Source organism: Amphiura filiformis, chromosome 15, assembly GCF_039555335.1.
Source record: "Amphiura filiformis chromosome 15, Afil_fr2py, whole genome shotgun sequence".
Lineage (NCBI taxonomy): Eukaryota > Metazoa > Echinodermata > Ophiuroidea > Amphilepidida > Amphiuridae > Amphiura > Amphiura filiformis.
The window spans coordinates 530,145-546,453 of NC_092642.1; the positions used below are offsets into that span (position 1 = coordinate 530,145).

The 16,309-nt window shown below is 39.1% G+C and overlaps 1 protein-coding gene across 1 annotated transcript; it reads right to left on the reverse strand.

Moving 5' to 3' along the window:
- Positions 1-9,395: 9,395 nt before the first annotated feature.
- On the reverse strand, positions 9,396-9,989 carry LOC140172035 (uncharacterized). Its single transcript, XM_072195382.1, has one exon. It carries the CDS (start codon positions 9,987-9,989, stop codon positions 9,396-9,398), a length of 594 nt encoding a protein of 197 aa, XP_072051483.1.
- Positions 9,990-16,309: the final 6,320 nt, after the last annotated feature.

The following is a 16,309-nucleotide window of genomic DNA, read 5'->3' on the forward strand; positions in this document are numbered from 1 at the left end:
TAGTGGGCCTGCGTGCCTGTTCAGGGTTGCCCTTTTGCAGCACACACCGCATTTTGATATTTTTATGTGCAATGAAGGTAATAAACTAAACTACACTCTTCATCACAGCCCTGCCAACAAACTAATAAAACAACTGCACTTACAAACAACATAACAAATAAAACCTGCACACAACCACCAACAAAATGAATTTCAATTCCTGACCATAACCCATAACAAATGAGCTACAGCACCATTGGTGCTCTTGTTTATACTTTCCGGTATATTCCTGATGATGGTTGGGGGATGGTTGCTCTCTTTGTTGACATAAAGTGGGCTATTGTTCGGTTTCAAGAATGGCGAGTATGATCCATTAGACGGGTTCATTGTGATGTCGAGGAAATTAATAGATGTCTTGCATCAATTGTGATGCGTAGATCATTATTTGCAATGATTTTACATATCGTTTTCTTTAATAATGAGTTCGATCTTTCAAGCTTTTTTGTTAACGGCCAGTCGGCCATGTCTAGCTTCCGGAACAGCAAGAACAGACACACCACAACTCTAAGCGAGTATGTCTGGACGCTAAAAGATAAAAATGTACCGTATTCAATTAAATGGAAAGTAATAAGCAGAGCTAATATATATATATATAAGGCTTAATTACTCAACATCTCGTAAACTTTGCAACCTGTGTATCGAGGAGAAATATTTTATCATACACAGACCTGACTTATCTTCATTAAACAAAAGAAATGAACTCATGAGTGCATGCCGACACAGGAACATTTATTATGCAATTATGAATAATATTCTTTAACATATCTTGTTATAATGTTAATTGATGCTATTGATCAAGTGATTGTTTATGTTACAATAATCCTCATGAATGGGTATCATATTATCTGAAGTGTCAAGTAGCCAACCAAGCATTTTTATGGTCATCTATTATATTGAATATTGACTCGTCAGAGAAGTAATTCAATGGTAGAGCACCAGCGCAGTCACCTGGGGAGCTTTATTTCACCCTTATACAGATGAGCACTCCATTATAATGCCTCTTTGAAGGTGTCTTGGGAAGTATTTCTTGAACTGTAGATCTCCTTGTCTTGGGTAGGCATCAATCAATTCTCTGAGGTCTCTGGACTTAGGACCAAACTCTGGTGGGTTAAACCGGTTTTAAGGGACCCCAACCATCCCGCTTCCAGCTCAAGTGCGGCGAGCTCAAAAGGCCATCCTCCAACGTTGTGTCCACGAGGCAGGAATCTCTGAGGTCTCTGGACTTAAACTATGAAATAAAATCACTGAAAAAGCACTGACATCTGAAATGAACACTGAACATGCTGAAAAAAAGGGACTCTGTAATAACCACTAAAATAATCACTGAAACCCTCACTGAAATTTGATCATTTCAGTGGGATTAGGGAGTTTCAGTGTGATTAGTGTCCACGGTCATTTCAATAATCACACTGAAACACACTAATCCCACTGAAATGATCAAATTTCAGTGAGTGTTTCAGTGATTATTTTAGTGGTTATTACAGAGTCCCTTTTTTCAGCATGTTCAGTGCTTTTTTCAGTGATTTTATTTCATAGTGTTAGGACCAGACTCTGGTGGGTTAAACCGGTTTTAGGGGGCCCCAACCGTCCCACTTCCCTCAGAGATAGATTTAATTAAACCATCATCAGAGATTGGGCACTCCATCCTACTTTCAGGCTAGGAACAGCTGGTATGAGTGCATGGCGTACGTAAACCATCGTGCTAGGTCAATGCCCCTATATTACCCAGCAGACCCTTGAGCTAGAGTCAGCTGAGCAGAGCTTGCACTGCTGGAACTGGGATGTGCAATGTGGTTACGGACAATGACTGGTCACAGGAACCTAGTCTTACTATCAGTTGGAGGGGTAGTTCATTGGTAGATCACCAACGCGGTCATCTTCGGAGTCTAATTTACCCTTTCTTAAGATGAGCACTCCTAGTATATACATGTAGTTCTCTCTTGGAAGATGACAAAATTGGAAAAATCACCTTGTTGCAGTCTATAACAAATGAACAAAATCAGCTTACACTAGCAAGTGCCACACCGTTGCAACGGTCCACCCGGGTGATGTAAGGCAGCAGGCAGGACTAGTGTATAGCTATGAAAAGTGTCGTTGAGGAATATTTATAAGTGTCACTTGGCATATTTAGGTCTGAGTGCCTTGTGCTGGTTTGTCTTCTTTATCTTCACATGGAGACGGTTTCCAGCTTTTTTAGGTCTATCTGTCCGAATGCTTTGCTTTAACGGCATAACCATATCACATAGCTGGTTCTGAGTGCGGTTTTATTATGCCTCCACCGGAGGTATTATGCTTCCTGGTTGTCCGTCTGTATGTCCGTCCGAGCTTGTGAGTGCAATTTCTCGGAACTGGTAAGGCGTATAGTGATGCAATTTGGTGGAGGGGTGGCAATTGGTGGTCTCCAAATTTTAGCAGGTGTTTGTCGCAAAATATGTTAATTAAGTACCTAATTTGCATAATTTATGCATATCAAGCAAACTAACCTTAAGTGCACATATTATCTGGAGATCTGTATGAGTTAAAGTGATGAAACTTGGTGGAGAGTACATGTAGCACAGCCAGAGGTTCTTGACCTGATTTGCTTTTCAGCGCAAAATTTGCGTAATCGCAAGGTCATTGTGAGGTCATTTGGGGTCATCCGGGGTAAAATCACCATATATTGTTGCAGGTTCATGAAATTTGGTGGGAACGACTACTGTAGGAAGACAAAAATGTCAAGGTCATTTTGGGGTCAGCCAAGGTCATCCGAGGTCAAATCACCATAGATTGTCGCAGGTTCATGAAATTTTGTGGGGACGACCACTGAAACGAGGCAAAAATGTCAAGGTCATTTTGGGGTCATTCGGGGTCATCTGCGGTCAAATCACCATAGACTGATGCAGGTTCATGAAATTGGATGGGAACTGCCACCTTAGTGAGGCAAATAATGTGAAGGTCATTTTGGGGTCAAGTGAAATTGCACCGATTAAAATGATGGGCATCAAGGTGGAGGCATTGCGGCCGACGCTTTGCGTCGAGAACCGCGCCGGTCGAGAACCGCAAAATTCTAGTTATTATATTATTATTAGACAGCATTTATCAAAGAGATCAAGGCGCTGTACAAACGGACTTTAAAAAATTACAGCTTAAATTACAACTTACATTACACATACTAAAAAGCATTGCATACACTGTTAAGCTACAAATTAAATATACACATGCTAAAAACATATAAACAGCTAGGTGACAAGCTCACTATCTAGTGGCAAGTAGAAAATTAACATATTGGGAAAAGGTTGGTTTTGAGCGATTCCTTGAATCTATGGATGGAAGGGAGTTGGCGGATGTGAATGGGCAGAGAGTTCCAAAGGCGCGGAGCAGCTGCCGTGAAGGCTTTGTCCCCAAGTGTTCGTTTTGTGCATGGTATGGCAAGACGTAACTTTGTCATCACCAGATCTCATATTCTCTCTTGATCGAGCATAAGGAATGAGATACTCGGTGAGATAAGACAGCAGTAGTCCATGGATACCTAAATTTATAAGCGAGCAGCATGAGTTTGAAAGCTATCCGGGATTCAAGAGGCAGCCAATGGAGTTCTCTGAGCAATGGAGCTGATGAATGTCTCCTATCTTATCTAAACACAATCCGCGCCGCCCTATTTTGCAGAGATTGAAGTTTCTTCAGATCTTTGGATGTGATGCCATACAAGTTTGTGGCAGCTATCAACAGTGATGTACCGACAGATCCTATAGATGTTACGGAGGTGGAAATTGACGGACTTCGCCGTGTGTTTCACATGTCCTCTCATTGACATCGTCTGATCAAAGACAACACCAAGGTTTTTCATGACAAGAGATTGCAATATAGTGCTGCCACCAATATTAATGCAGATGTCCTTGATATATTTGATATTATAGTTAGACAATGCTATAAAGAACTCGTTTTTTTCACTGTTAAGTTTGAGCTTATTTCTAGTCATCCACTCACTGATTTCATTAATACAAGAAGAGCGTTTGTCAATTAATGGCAAGTTTGATATCACTTTCGGATTTAGCTTTAAACGGTAAATAAAGCTGCACATCATCGGCATACATATGGTACTTGATCTTGTACTTACGGATAATAGCACCAAGACAACATGTGTACATAACGAAGAAGAGCGGGCCAACCACAGAGCCCTGTGGAATCCCATAATGGAGAGCGTGATTGCTAGATGAAGCATCTCCGACGGATACGCGAAAAGAACGATTTTGAAGATAAGATGACATCCATGCCAAGGCTGTGCCATATTCCATAGGTGTGCTTAAGCCGATTCAATAGGATGGCATGGTCTACTGTATCAAATGCGGTGGATAAATCGAGTAACACAACCGCAACAGCATTATTTTTGTCCATAGATCTTAGTATATCAGTTCTAACACGAAGGAGAGTAGTTTCTGTGCAATGCAGTTCTCTGTACGCGGATTGGAATGGTTCTAGGAGGCCATGTGAATTGAGATGGTCTTTAATCTGGCTACACACGACCTTCTCCATTAACTTTAGACACATAGCTTATATTTGACACTGGGCGGAAATTCTTTAAACCTCTTTGTCGAGGGAAGGCTTCTTCAAGACGAGGGATACAATCGCCTCACAGAGCTTAAATGGAAAGACACCTGTACTTAAAGACACATTAATTATAGATGTTAACGGTTTACACAACAATTCAACATTCTCTTTAAACAACCACAGAGGAATGGTATCTAATGCACATGATTTGGGTGGTATAGATGATATGATTTTACACACCTCTTCAACGGTGACCTGGTTAAATGAAGACAAGGAAACATTTTTGCTTAAAAGATTCTGGCAGTACTCTAAAGGTTTGCAATCTGGAAGAGCACTAGGTACACTATCAAGATCCTGCCTGATTTTAGAAACCTTTTCAACAAAGAATCTGGCAAATGAATTGCACATTTCATTCAATTTATCAAAGTCAGGAAGTTGTTTAGTAACATTGTTCAAGAGTTTGTTCAGAGTCACAAGCATGTTCTTATTGCTTGAATTCTCAAGTTGTTCTTGATAATAGTTTTCCTTGGCATGTTGTATGAGTTTACTAGTAACCTTAGTTTGTTCAACAAACCATTACTGCAAAGATATTAGATTTTTACATCACTGTATGTGGGCAGGACACTCTTCAGAGGAAGCCTACCTCCATGAATTCACAAAAAAGTGAATTAGGGTCATTATGGAAATTTCTCCGGATGGCGGTGAAAACTCAAATAAAATTTAACAATGTACAGTTGCTGTAAATGGTAATGAAGTCATTGGTATTCAACAGCAACGAAATGGTTCTCAGAGTTCAAAAATGGATTGAGCGTCCTTGAAGATCATCCAAGGTCCAAAAGACTTGCTGACGTCACCACTAATGATATACGTGCTGGTACAGTGGCATTGATAATGAATAAAGAGCCAAATAAGAAAGATGAGATAGCCACAAAATATGACAACTCTGATGAATGTGTTTTCAACATTAATCCATTAACATCCATTATTCCAGGGTGTCTTATAGATGGGGTCCCAGAATCTTCATGTACAAAATTGATACCAATTGACATATTCAGGTCTACACCTTCTATACACTTAGAATGAGGACCGAGGCAAGTTTAATCTATATATGGCTAAAGGTGATAAGACATATATTAATCACTGGAATTACGAGTGCATTTGGTGGAAGCACCTACATATCCCACTCCTAAGAAGATCATCACTCTGTCACCATAGTGCAAGGTCTTCATCGCTGTTTCTGAGATCCAGGGAGAGTTTTGATGACAGATCATTTGCCAAATGAAAGTATAATCATAGGCATATACCATACAATTTTGATAGCAAAATTGAGGCAAGCCATCATGTGAAGAAGGTTGATGGTAGGAATGTGACTGTTCTCAGATTTTGTCCTATACGCTATTCTTAGTTTGTGAAGCTGCCATTCACGACAGAGGGGTCAGTTAACTAAAGTAACCACATTGTGGTTCAGGCATGGCCTCCAGTTAGTGAAACCTATTTTAGAATTTTAAGTCCTACCTTCATAATATCAGGTTTGCTGGTGATCAATGCTGGTGAGCCTTCACTGAAGAGTGGCTCAAGGAGCTATCGGAAGACTTCCATTTTGTTGACATAGAAGGTTTGAAGAAAAATTAGGGTTTGTAGTGACCATACTCAAGAGTGAGATAGAAAGAATTTGGCTAGTACTCTTTCAAGTACCTTGTTCTACGAACCTGTTGACCTCCCCTCGTAGTTACAAGATTTTCTTCATTCTGAGATATGATCAGGTCCAAAGTGTGTCCGTCCTTATGAGTAGACTGATGAACATGCTGTTGGAAACCATTTTCAGCGAGCGGTTCTAGGAATCGAGCAGAATCAGGTTTGGATGGGAGGTCGACATGGATGTTAAAATCGCCTAATAGTAAAGTCTTTACAGGGGCCATGCTAATTTTGTTGATGAATGCATCGAACTCCTCAAGAAACTGCGGCACTTTAAGACCATTTTCTTTCGACGGAGCGGGGCGATACACTAGGATAAGTCTAATGCCAAGTTTCTTAATTATGACAGATGCATGTTCAAAAGATGGCGTATCAATGTCAGTTGGAGCTTTTTTGAATATTAAAGATTAGACTTGTATATGATCCCAATGCAACCATGCGGATCGAGTTTCCTAGGGAAATTCATGAATGAATACCCTTGTGGGAGTAATTCCCCAATCACAACACGGTCATTCTCAGCTAGCCATGTTTCTGTAATTACAAATACATCAGCATCATTGTCTACTATGTTGTCGAAAATTTGAACTGTTTTGTTGCATGCAGATCTTGCATTCCATAAGCGAAGATTAAGAAGTTTTTCATTGTGTTTGGGCAAACCGCGTAAGTTGTTCAAGTTAAACCAGTCTGGCCAGTGATGTTAGGTTTGACTTGCACGTTCTGAATAACAGGGATTGAATAAATCTGTTGTTTCTGACTTTTTCGTCCCTTTCCTCTCTTCTTCCAGTGTTTAGTCTTAACTTTACGGCTGGGTGGTTTGGGTCGTTCATGAAAAGGGCATGATCGCTTGAGTACAGAAACTGCTCTTCTGAAAGTGAAAAATGATATTCTATGTGCACTGGACAACAAAAAAGCTGTTTATCTTGTATTATTAGATCTAAGTGCAGCTTTTGACACTATTGATTTTGATATTTTGAATGATAGACTTGAAAAATCTATTGGCATTAATGGAGCTGTGCGATCCTGGATACTCTCCTACCTCAAAGGACGCAATAGCCAAGTTGGTATAGGTGGTGATTTTCTAAAACTCAAACAATGGAATTTGGCCTACCCCAGGGATCAGTGGTAGGTCCTGGGATGTTTAGCTACTACACATACCCACTTGGAAAAATTATCCAGAAACACAGATTGAACTATCACATATACGCAGATGATACGCAAATATATACAGAATTTAACCCCGCATACCTGGAGATAGTGTAACTGCTCTTTTCAAATTGGAATCATGTATTGCTGAAATCAAGAATTGGATGAATGTAAATAAGCTTAAACTGAATGAAGATAAAACCGAATTCTTTGTTGCTAGCTCTGCATATAATTTGAAATATATATGAACCAACTCTTAACGTATGTGGAACAATTATCAAACCATCTGATTCTGTACGCAACCTTGGAGTTCTTTTTGATTCAACCATGTCTATGTCATCTCAAATATCTGCTGTCTCTCGCTCTTTAAATTATCATCTTCGTAATATAGGACGCATTCGCTGTTATATTGATAAAGATACTTGCAACCATGCTGTCCGCTCACTTGTTATTTCTCGAATGGATTATTGTAACTCTTTATTATATGGAACAACTGTAAAAAACACACAAAAACTACAAAAGATACAAAACAGAGCTAAAGACTTGATTTCAAGGCAAAGCGTATGGAACACACCACTCCTCTGCTGAAAGAGCTTCACTGGCTTCCAGTAAATGAGCGTATTACCTACAAACTACTCACATTCGCTTATAAAAGTAGACATGAAACAACACCACTGTACATACAAAATCTCCTAAAATCTCACACATTTTCTGATGGTATGTTCCTCGATCACATGCTGATGGCAGTCTGCTTGTATGTAAAAGAACTCACACAACATATGGGAATAATGCCTTCTGCAATTCTGTGCCAGCTCTCTGGAACAAATTACCTGTAAAACTTCGTACTTCACATAGTCTGGGCACTTTTAAATCTAATCTGAAAACCTATTTGTTTCCAAACTAAGTTTTTTATTTTTAATTAAGTTGTACATTTTACTGTAGCCTAAGATGTAGTGTAAGTTGTACTTTTAAGATCATTGTAAAGTGCTTTGTTCATACTTATGCTAAGGCGCTATATAAATTCCGTTTATTGTATTTTATTGTATATTCAAATCAGCAAGATGTGTGCATAGGTTCTCTGTCGTACCACAATCAATGTATAATTCAGTACCGGGTGGAGATGTTCTAAATGAAAGCAAATAATCACGGCTGTAACTAATACGCTCAATATTGCTCTTTGTGTTAATCTCATGATGATTGTTGATCGATTCAGTGGTATTGATCAACAAAACAGTAAAGTTACTATGTGTTCTGCGTGTACGTACCCATTCAACGCTAACATCCAGTAAATTTAGTACAGAAATCATCCACAAAATATGGAAAAACGAAGAACGATATCTCGGCAACACAAACATTTTGATGTTCCATGCACATAAAACTGTCCAGAGTAAAAATAATGTACACTAAAATGCAGTAAAAACGGCGAAAATCTGTTAAAATCAGACCGACGATGCAGGAGCGACCTGAGGGTGCTGGCATCAATTGAAAAAAAAAAAGCCACATCCATAATGTTTAATACGTCTCTTTCCACTTGGTACTCCGAGAGCAGTGATACATTTTGTCAGCGATGTGTTGTAAATACCTCTGCTTCCAATTTCAATTGGGAAGTAGTGTGTACACCATCCCCTATTTTCGCAGTCGGCTACAAGATCTTGGTATTTGCTTTTCTTGCTTGCATGGCATTTGACAGGTTTTCTTCCATTGGGACTGTAAGCTCAATGATGATAACTGTTTTGGTCCTTTCAGAAGAGATTGTAATAATATCAGGACATTTTGCAGTCTCTGTGATTATGGGAGGAAACACTACTTGCTTATGTTCCTCATCCATCAGAAATTCCAAGTCATTGGCCTTCTCTAAGAGGTTTGTTGGATCTCTTTTTGCAAGAGGCAGTGCTGGATTCCGGTAGGTTACACCATCTGCAGTGCAGAATGTGATAGTAGTCATATAGTTGGTATCTTCTGGAGGGGTGTACAACTTCTGATTTGCCTTTTCATTGAAGGGCATTTACCGGCATTATGCCAGTTGCTACAGCTTTCAGTGTCTGATCATGTCTCCAGTTGTATCTTCCACTCTGCAGAGAATAGGTGCATCCATTTAAGATATGGAATAGAGTGCAGTTATTATGATGACATAAATGGCAGGATCCAAGAGTGGTCTTTCCCCAGAGTCTCAAATTAGCTGGTGATGGAAGTTGGTTGTGGATGGTATTGACATGGAAAGATCGGAGCTCTGGTGTCCATACATAAAGGAGCTTCTTCCAAGATGTATCTACTTGCATGGCAGAGTCTCGTCTGAGCCATTGTCCTTGTTTGGCGCAGCCATAGAGGTACATAAGCATGTCATCTTCATCTACATCTTTTACCAGACTAGTGAGGCATTTCCTGTGTTCTTGGGGTTTCATGTCTCTTAACAGTTTCTGGTTCTTTTTGAAACCAAGGCCTGCTCTGTCTGTTTGACATCGAAATCTGCACATCTCATTCAGTATCAGATGTCGCTCTCTTTGTTCAAGTTCTCTGACTCCATTCCACCTTAATTGCTTTGTAGGCAGTCTTTGTAGAGATGGTGCTTGGTGACTTGCATGCATTTTACAGAAGTGGTGGGTGAGTCTTTTAAGGCCAGAGTAATGGAAGACACATTCGTCCACGCCCAAATTTGAGATTTCTTGATATTTATCAACACTTACTTTCACTTGAAACTGATAAAATACAACTTGCTAATATTTACTAATATTTTTGCTTGATTTATTTCACTCTTTTCAACTCTAAAAAGTCACATGGCTCAAGACAGCTTACATGTAGTAAGTTGACGGGAAATAATGAGTCAGAAATGCGCGAACGCGAAATATTATGATTACGCGCGCGATTCGCGTCACGCTGTGCGTATGTCCAACGCAGTCAAGGCGCATTCGGTATGTTGTTAAAGCCAGCAAACTGTGGTGTAAACAAAACAAAAAATTGCAGTCAAAATGCCACATAGATTTTTTAATTATTTTGAATTTTGGCGCACTAAAAGCAAACATATTATAGATTCATTGGTGCAAAAAGATGCATATTTAGACCATGCACCAGATACAGCTTTTACAAGCGTGAAAGTCTTACCGTTTTAAAATATAAGGACATTCTGTGTATAACTTTGACATTGTTTTACTAAAACGTCGATTTCTCAGAGTTCACTTTTGACAATATTGCACGATTTTTGTGACAAGATAACTCGAAAAATATGCAAGCAAAAGGTAAACTGTTTGCACTATCGTTTAGAGTACATCAAAGTCAAGGGAAGTTTTTCTCATTTTTTCAAAATATTTGTTTTAAACAAAAATATACACCATTTTGTGCAATTTTGACCTTGATAGAGTCACAAAATTGCTTTTTTCACATGCTTTTTTCAATATTTCGAAAAAAAGAGACGAATTTCAAAAAAATAAAAAAACCTTCCCTAAGTTCATGTCCCTTCTTCACGAAAAGCTAACTGAATTTTTTTTACTCCGAACAGATTTTTTCTAAGTTGTCACAAAAAAATTAGGGTAAAAAAGTGAATTTTTGTGATTTTGTCAAAAACTCGAGATTTTTGAACAAATCTGACATCACCATGGGATTCCTTGACTCATTTCCTTTCCAAAAATGTATAGTTTTATATACTTTGGGCATACAATTCAGAAATAATAATGCTCGAAAAGGTCCATGTTCTCTCCCATTACTCTGGCCTTAAGGTGAAGCCCATACTTCTTCCTGCTTCTGTATAGAGCACTGTTGGTGGTACATCAGCTTATTCCTGCCCATTTCAAGTATTTGGTGCAGGTAGCTTCCAAGCCCTCGATGTATATAATTGGGAAGTTGTAGATGGTAAACTCCCATGTCATTTTGGGTAGGATTGCATTATTATTTATCCACATCTTCATGAGTAGGCTTTTGTCTGTCTTTTTCAGCCATGTCTGTTAGTTTCTACTTTACAGACTCTCTGATTTCCTTATCTTTCAGATCTTTGAAGAATAGCTTGCCGAGGAATCACATGGGTTGGTCGTGGATATATGCATGGTATGGATCGTATGCCACATATTGGGTTTTATGTCCCTCTTGCTTTTGTTTCTTATTTGGGGCAAATCTCTTCATGGCATGGGATCGACATTTGCTTGGCTTTACCTTCATTGATCGAGTCCACCTCAGGAAGTCATTAACAACGTTGACCAGTTTCTGACAGTCAAGAAGATCAAGGCAAAGATTGAATACTGCCAGGAATAGGATGCAAGATAGTGGGCATCCCTGGAATACTCCTATGCTGCAGTGTATCCAATCTGTTGTCCATTCCTTAGTCTTTGAATAGATGTAGCTTTCATCATAGTAGTTAAAGATCATCTTCCTGACGTGGTCGGGAACATGGTACCAATCTAATGCAAACTGGATGAGGTTGCGTGGCACGGTACCATATGCATTTTGTAGGTCAAGCCACGTTGTCACAATCGGTTTTCCATTCTTTTTGGCATCTTGGAGTATCTCGGAAAGTGCTCAGTATGTTCTACACATCCCGATATTTTCTCCATGAACCCTTTCTGGATGGATTTGTCAATATATTCATTCTCAGTCAGGTAGCTTATCGTCCTCTGAGCTAGGAGTCCCATTCCAAGATTACCACTTGTATTCTTGATTGTGTTTGGTCTGAAGTTGGCAGGTTCAGATGTATTTTCATCTTTGGAAATAAGAATGGTTTCTCCCACCCGCCAACTCATCGGAATGTCACCCGTTCTCCAGATGTTGCAGATTACTTCGTGGCGGAGTTCTGTTGTTTTAGGGCACTTCTTCCACACTAAGTAAGGGATGCGATTGATTCCTGGAGCGCTGGAGTTTCTTCGTTTCATAAAAAAAAAGATAATTGGTCATTTCTGTGAGACTTGGTGGTTTGGTATTGAAGGGTTGTTTAGGACATGGCAGTCTTTTCATCTCTTTCAGTGGGTGATACTTGTAGCCACGTTTCTTATCATTGATGACAGAATTAAAGTACTTTTCTGCAGCAGGTTTCTGAAATGTTGGGTTTCTATTTGTATCTTGTTGGTTTAGAAGTTTCTTAGCAAACTGCAGGGCTGTCAACTTTTTGGAATTGCTTGGCATGAGACAGAGGCGTACCGGGATTTGCCGACTACAATGTTCATTTTGACCCGTGATTATCTGAGCCATGGACCTCGAGAATCTGAAAAGCGGGGTGTAGGGATAACAAATTATTTTGACGATGCGTGAGACTCACGGCCAATGCGTGAGAGTTGACAGCCCTGAAACTGGTGTAGATTCCTTCTAAAATTATTGTGAGCTTTGCCGCTTGAGGCATCAACCAGTTTTCTCAGTTCCAACTTCCTTACTTTGTTATGTAATCTAATAAGCTTATAAAAATCTTTCTCATCTCCTTAGCAGTTTTATTGTCTCCCTTCTTCAGAGCTTGTTTGAACTGACATATGGTTTCCTTCTTCAGGTTTCTCAGTTTTCTCTGTTGCCTGGAAGATTTGGGTTTATTACTCGCCTTCCTTGATGATACTGGCTTCACACCAAACCTGTCTACTAACCTTTTGTACACAAGGTTCTCAAGGTTGGTAAGTTGTTCCTTTGGTGAGCCACCTATTTCAGTTGGTAGTTCCTCATAGAGTTGATCATCCAAGGCTTTCCAAACTTTGTCATCTGATGGATTTGGTATGTTAATGTACTCCTTGTCTCCTTGACAGTGTTATTCATGCAGTTCAAGTGGGCTTCTTTGGTCTTCCTTTCTTTATTTATTTGTTCTTTCTTTATCCAGGGTAACCTCTTCAGTATCTTGTACTGATCTCCAAGAAGGCCCTGCACTTAATTACAAAATATACAATACTTAATAAATAACATATGATAATCAAAACAAAGCTTATACTTTCTAATACATAAATAATGGAAACAAGGAAAACATATAACAACAAAACCCAAAAACAGTGGTATAAAATGGATCTGAAAATACACATACCAGACTAAAGATAAAACTGTCTCTCTCGCTCTCTCCTCTCTCTTTCTCTCTCGCTATTCCTCTCTCCCGCTCTCTCTCTCCCTCACCCCCTCACTCCCTGACTTTTCATCCCATCTATCAAACTTACACACCCTCACCCCTACACACACCCCCACCCCTGTACACTAATCACTCACTCATTACTTTGTTATGATCAATATACTCTAGAAGGAAACTTTTTACAAGGATAGAAATATCAAGACTTCTTAAGAAAACATGTTAAATAGAACATTGAGCAAATACATTTTTAAACATATGAAGGTTCATTGACTCGTAATTACTTCGTACATCAGATGCAAGTTTGTTCCATGCCTTGGCACCTCTATAATGAAAAGTACGCTTACCCTGATTATTGCTCCAAAATGGGACAATAAAGGTTTTAGAACTTTGACTATGCGTACATTTACCATGCATAGACTCTGTAAATGAAAATTGGGAACTCAGATAATTTGGAGCAAGACCTTTCAGACATTTAAAAACTACAATGAGGAGATGGTTTTCCCATCTTTTATCAAGTTTAAACCAATTCAGAGAATGCATTAAATCAACTATAGGAGTTCTAATGTCGGCATTGAGCAGAATTCTAGCAAGTCTATTGTGAAGAATCTTTCTTTGGTGATGAAAGCTCTTGCCTGTCGTCCTAGAAGTGCTGTGGGTTTTACCCTGTCTTCCCACCTCTTGAGTAGGGTGTGACAACTGGCTCGACTTATGCTGGCCTTCGTTTGAAGAGCTTGACTGCGATGAGCTTGTCACAGGACACCTGAATATACCACCCAAATGACATGTGAGAACAGTGAAACAGCAAAGTACTATGCACACAGCAAGAAAATGGACACAAGACACAAACTATTATTTAATCACAACATTTAAATTATTATTTCATTCTGTAATCATGCACCTTGATTTTGTCTGATGGAGCTTGACATTCTTTAAACCTGACTTTCCACAAGTTGGACAGGTTGCACCAGGTTTCTCCGTATCTGAACAACTTCTCCATCGATTAGAGAGGTCCAAAGGTCGTTGCCATAATATCTGTCTAGTGGTCCGATCTTCCCCGCTCTCGCACGGACCGTGGGGGTGAGTTTTCTTTATAGGACTTTTATTTGCAATGACTTGGAGATGTTGTTTACAATGTCAAGTATGGCCATTCAAAATATTATGTCAATTATGACCATTCAAAATATTATGGTTGAGCACTTTACCTTTGGATGATTTCAACCATCTTGGATGTATATCTTGGATTTATCTATTTATGATGTGCTATTGAAAGTTGGGAAATATCTTTCGTTAGCGAATTATATATGTTACTTTGAAAAGCAAAAATGTTGACCAAAAAAAAAGCTCACAAGGGCAAGTTGAAGCCTGTGAAAATTGAAAATCTCACACTAGAAGCCTAAATTTCACACATAAGTTTAACACCAGGGTTTGAATGATTTCAACACCTAATTTGATCGTTTCAAGCAGCTAATTAACTGACTGAGTGGGTCTGGTTTAACAATAGCCATCGATTGACTAGCGTTATATCATAATGAAGGTTTAAGGTGGTCAGTCTGCTTGTTGAAGTAATATGTATTAAACATGATTCTGTTAGGTAATGAACTACTATGATAGTGCAAATTTTAGGGAGGAAACATTTTGCCAAAATGCTGTGTGCTATGGCACCTTTCTTTTATTATTATTATTTACTATAAATTATATTTTTCTGCGGCTACAATTGCTGCCAGTATTCCGTCAGAACAGGTCAATACAATTGTGAGATTGTACACCAAGTAGTGCCATCAGCTATCCTTTTAACAAGGTGCCCACCTGGACCCAACAAAGATGAGCAAAGCTATACTGGCATCGTATTTAAGACGGATGAAGGCAAAAGATACTTCAGGAGCTTGGCTAGGAATCATCATTCAGTATATAGAATCCAAAAACTGTTAAGATTGACAAGTGGTTTGGGGTGTGGCCAACTGTCCAGCTATATTCCCTCCAGAAATAGTAACAACATCATGAAGACCAGTTATCACTATTCAAAATCTGAGAAGAGAGGTTATGTAATTGAATTCATCAATCCAGGAAGTGGCATCCCGGCCATATTATCCGATATAACTGTTTTCCTTCAGTATAGCGGCAAGATTTGTTTAAAACAGCTCCTAAATAAGACACCATATTTTGCCTTGGTTTGTGGAAGTGTAACATCACATAATAAAGGATAAGGTCAAAATGGTGGAATATTTTATGGGACGTGAGTTGTAAGGATGTATTTCATATTTAAACTAAAATGGACCCATGGATAACTGTTTGGACAAGTCCATGGCAAACTATGCAGGTGGACAAATACCATATATGCAGAACTTTTGACTTATAATAATTGTGCATAATTTCTGATCAAATCACTGGGGATCAGATTCAGTTGCCCAGTGACTTTTGTCTTGTTTGAAATATACTACAAGAGAAGAATTGCATGATTTGATTTTAACAAATGTTAACTTTCCACTATACCCAACTTGATATACCACATAATGTCAGTATAGAATTTACCCAATCATCAGACCTAGTCAGTTGTAAAATCGATTGCTCAGTGCGAGAAGTTGATAAGTGCAATATAGCTGCCCTTTGAACATTTGGCAATTTACTCACAGTATATTGTACTCATCTACACACTTCACAATTTATTTGGGGGGGGGGGAGGGTATGCTGCCCCAGAATTTGGAGATGGTGGGTCTTTGGCAGCTGACAGCACACTGGTAAAATCGGTTGAAAATCATCTGGAATGTGAGGAATGAGCAATTTATGGGTCTTCGATAGCTGAAATTATCAAAAACTGGTGTCTTTCAGTTTCAGCATGCTATTTTGGTAAAATTCAGTGGTCTTTAGAAGCTGCACGGTACAAAAACAGGGTTT

Excerpts from the sequence above, each read along its gene's own strand:
- LOC140172035 (XM_072195382.1), bottom strand. The coding sequence starts at position 9,989 with ATGCATGCAAGTCACCAAGCACCATCTCTACAAAGACTGCCTACAAAG.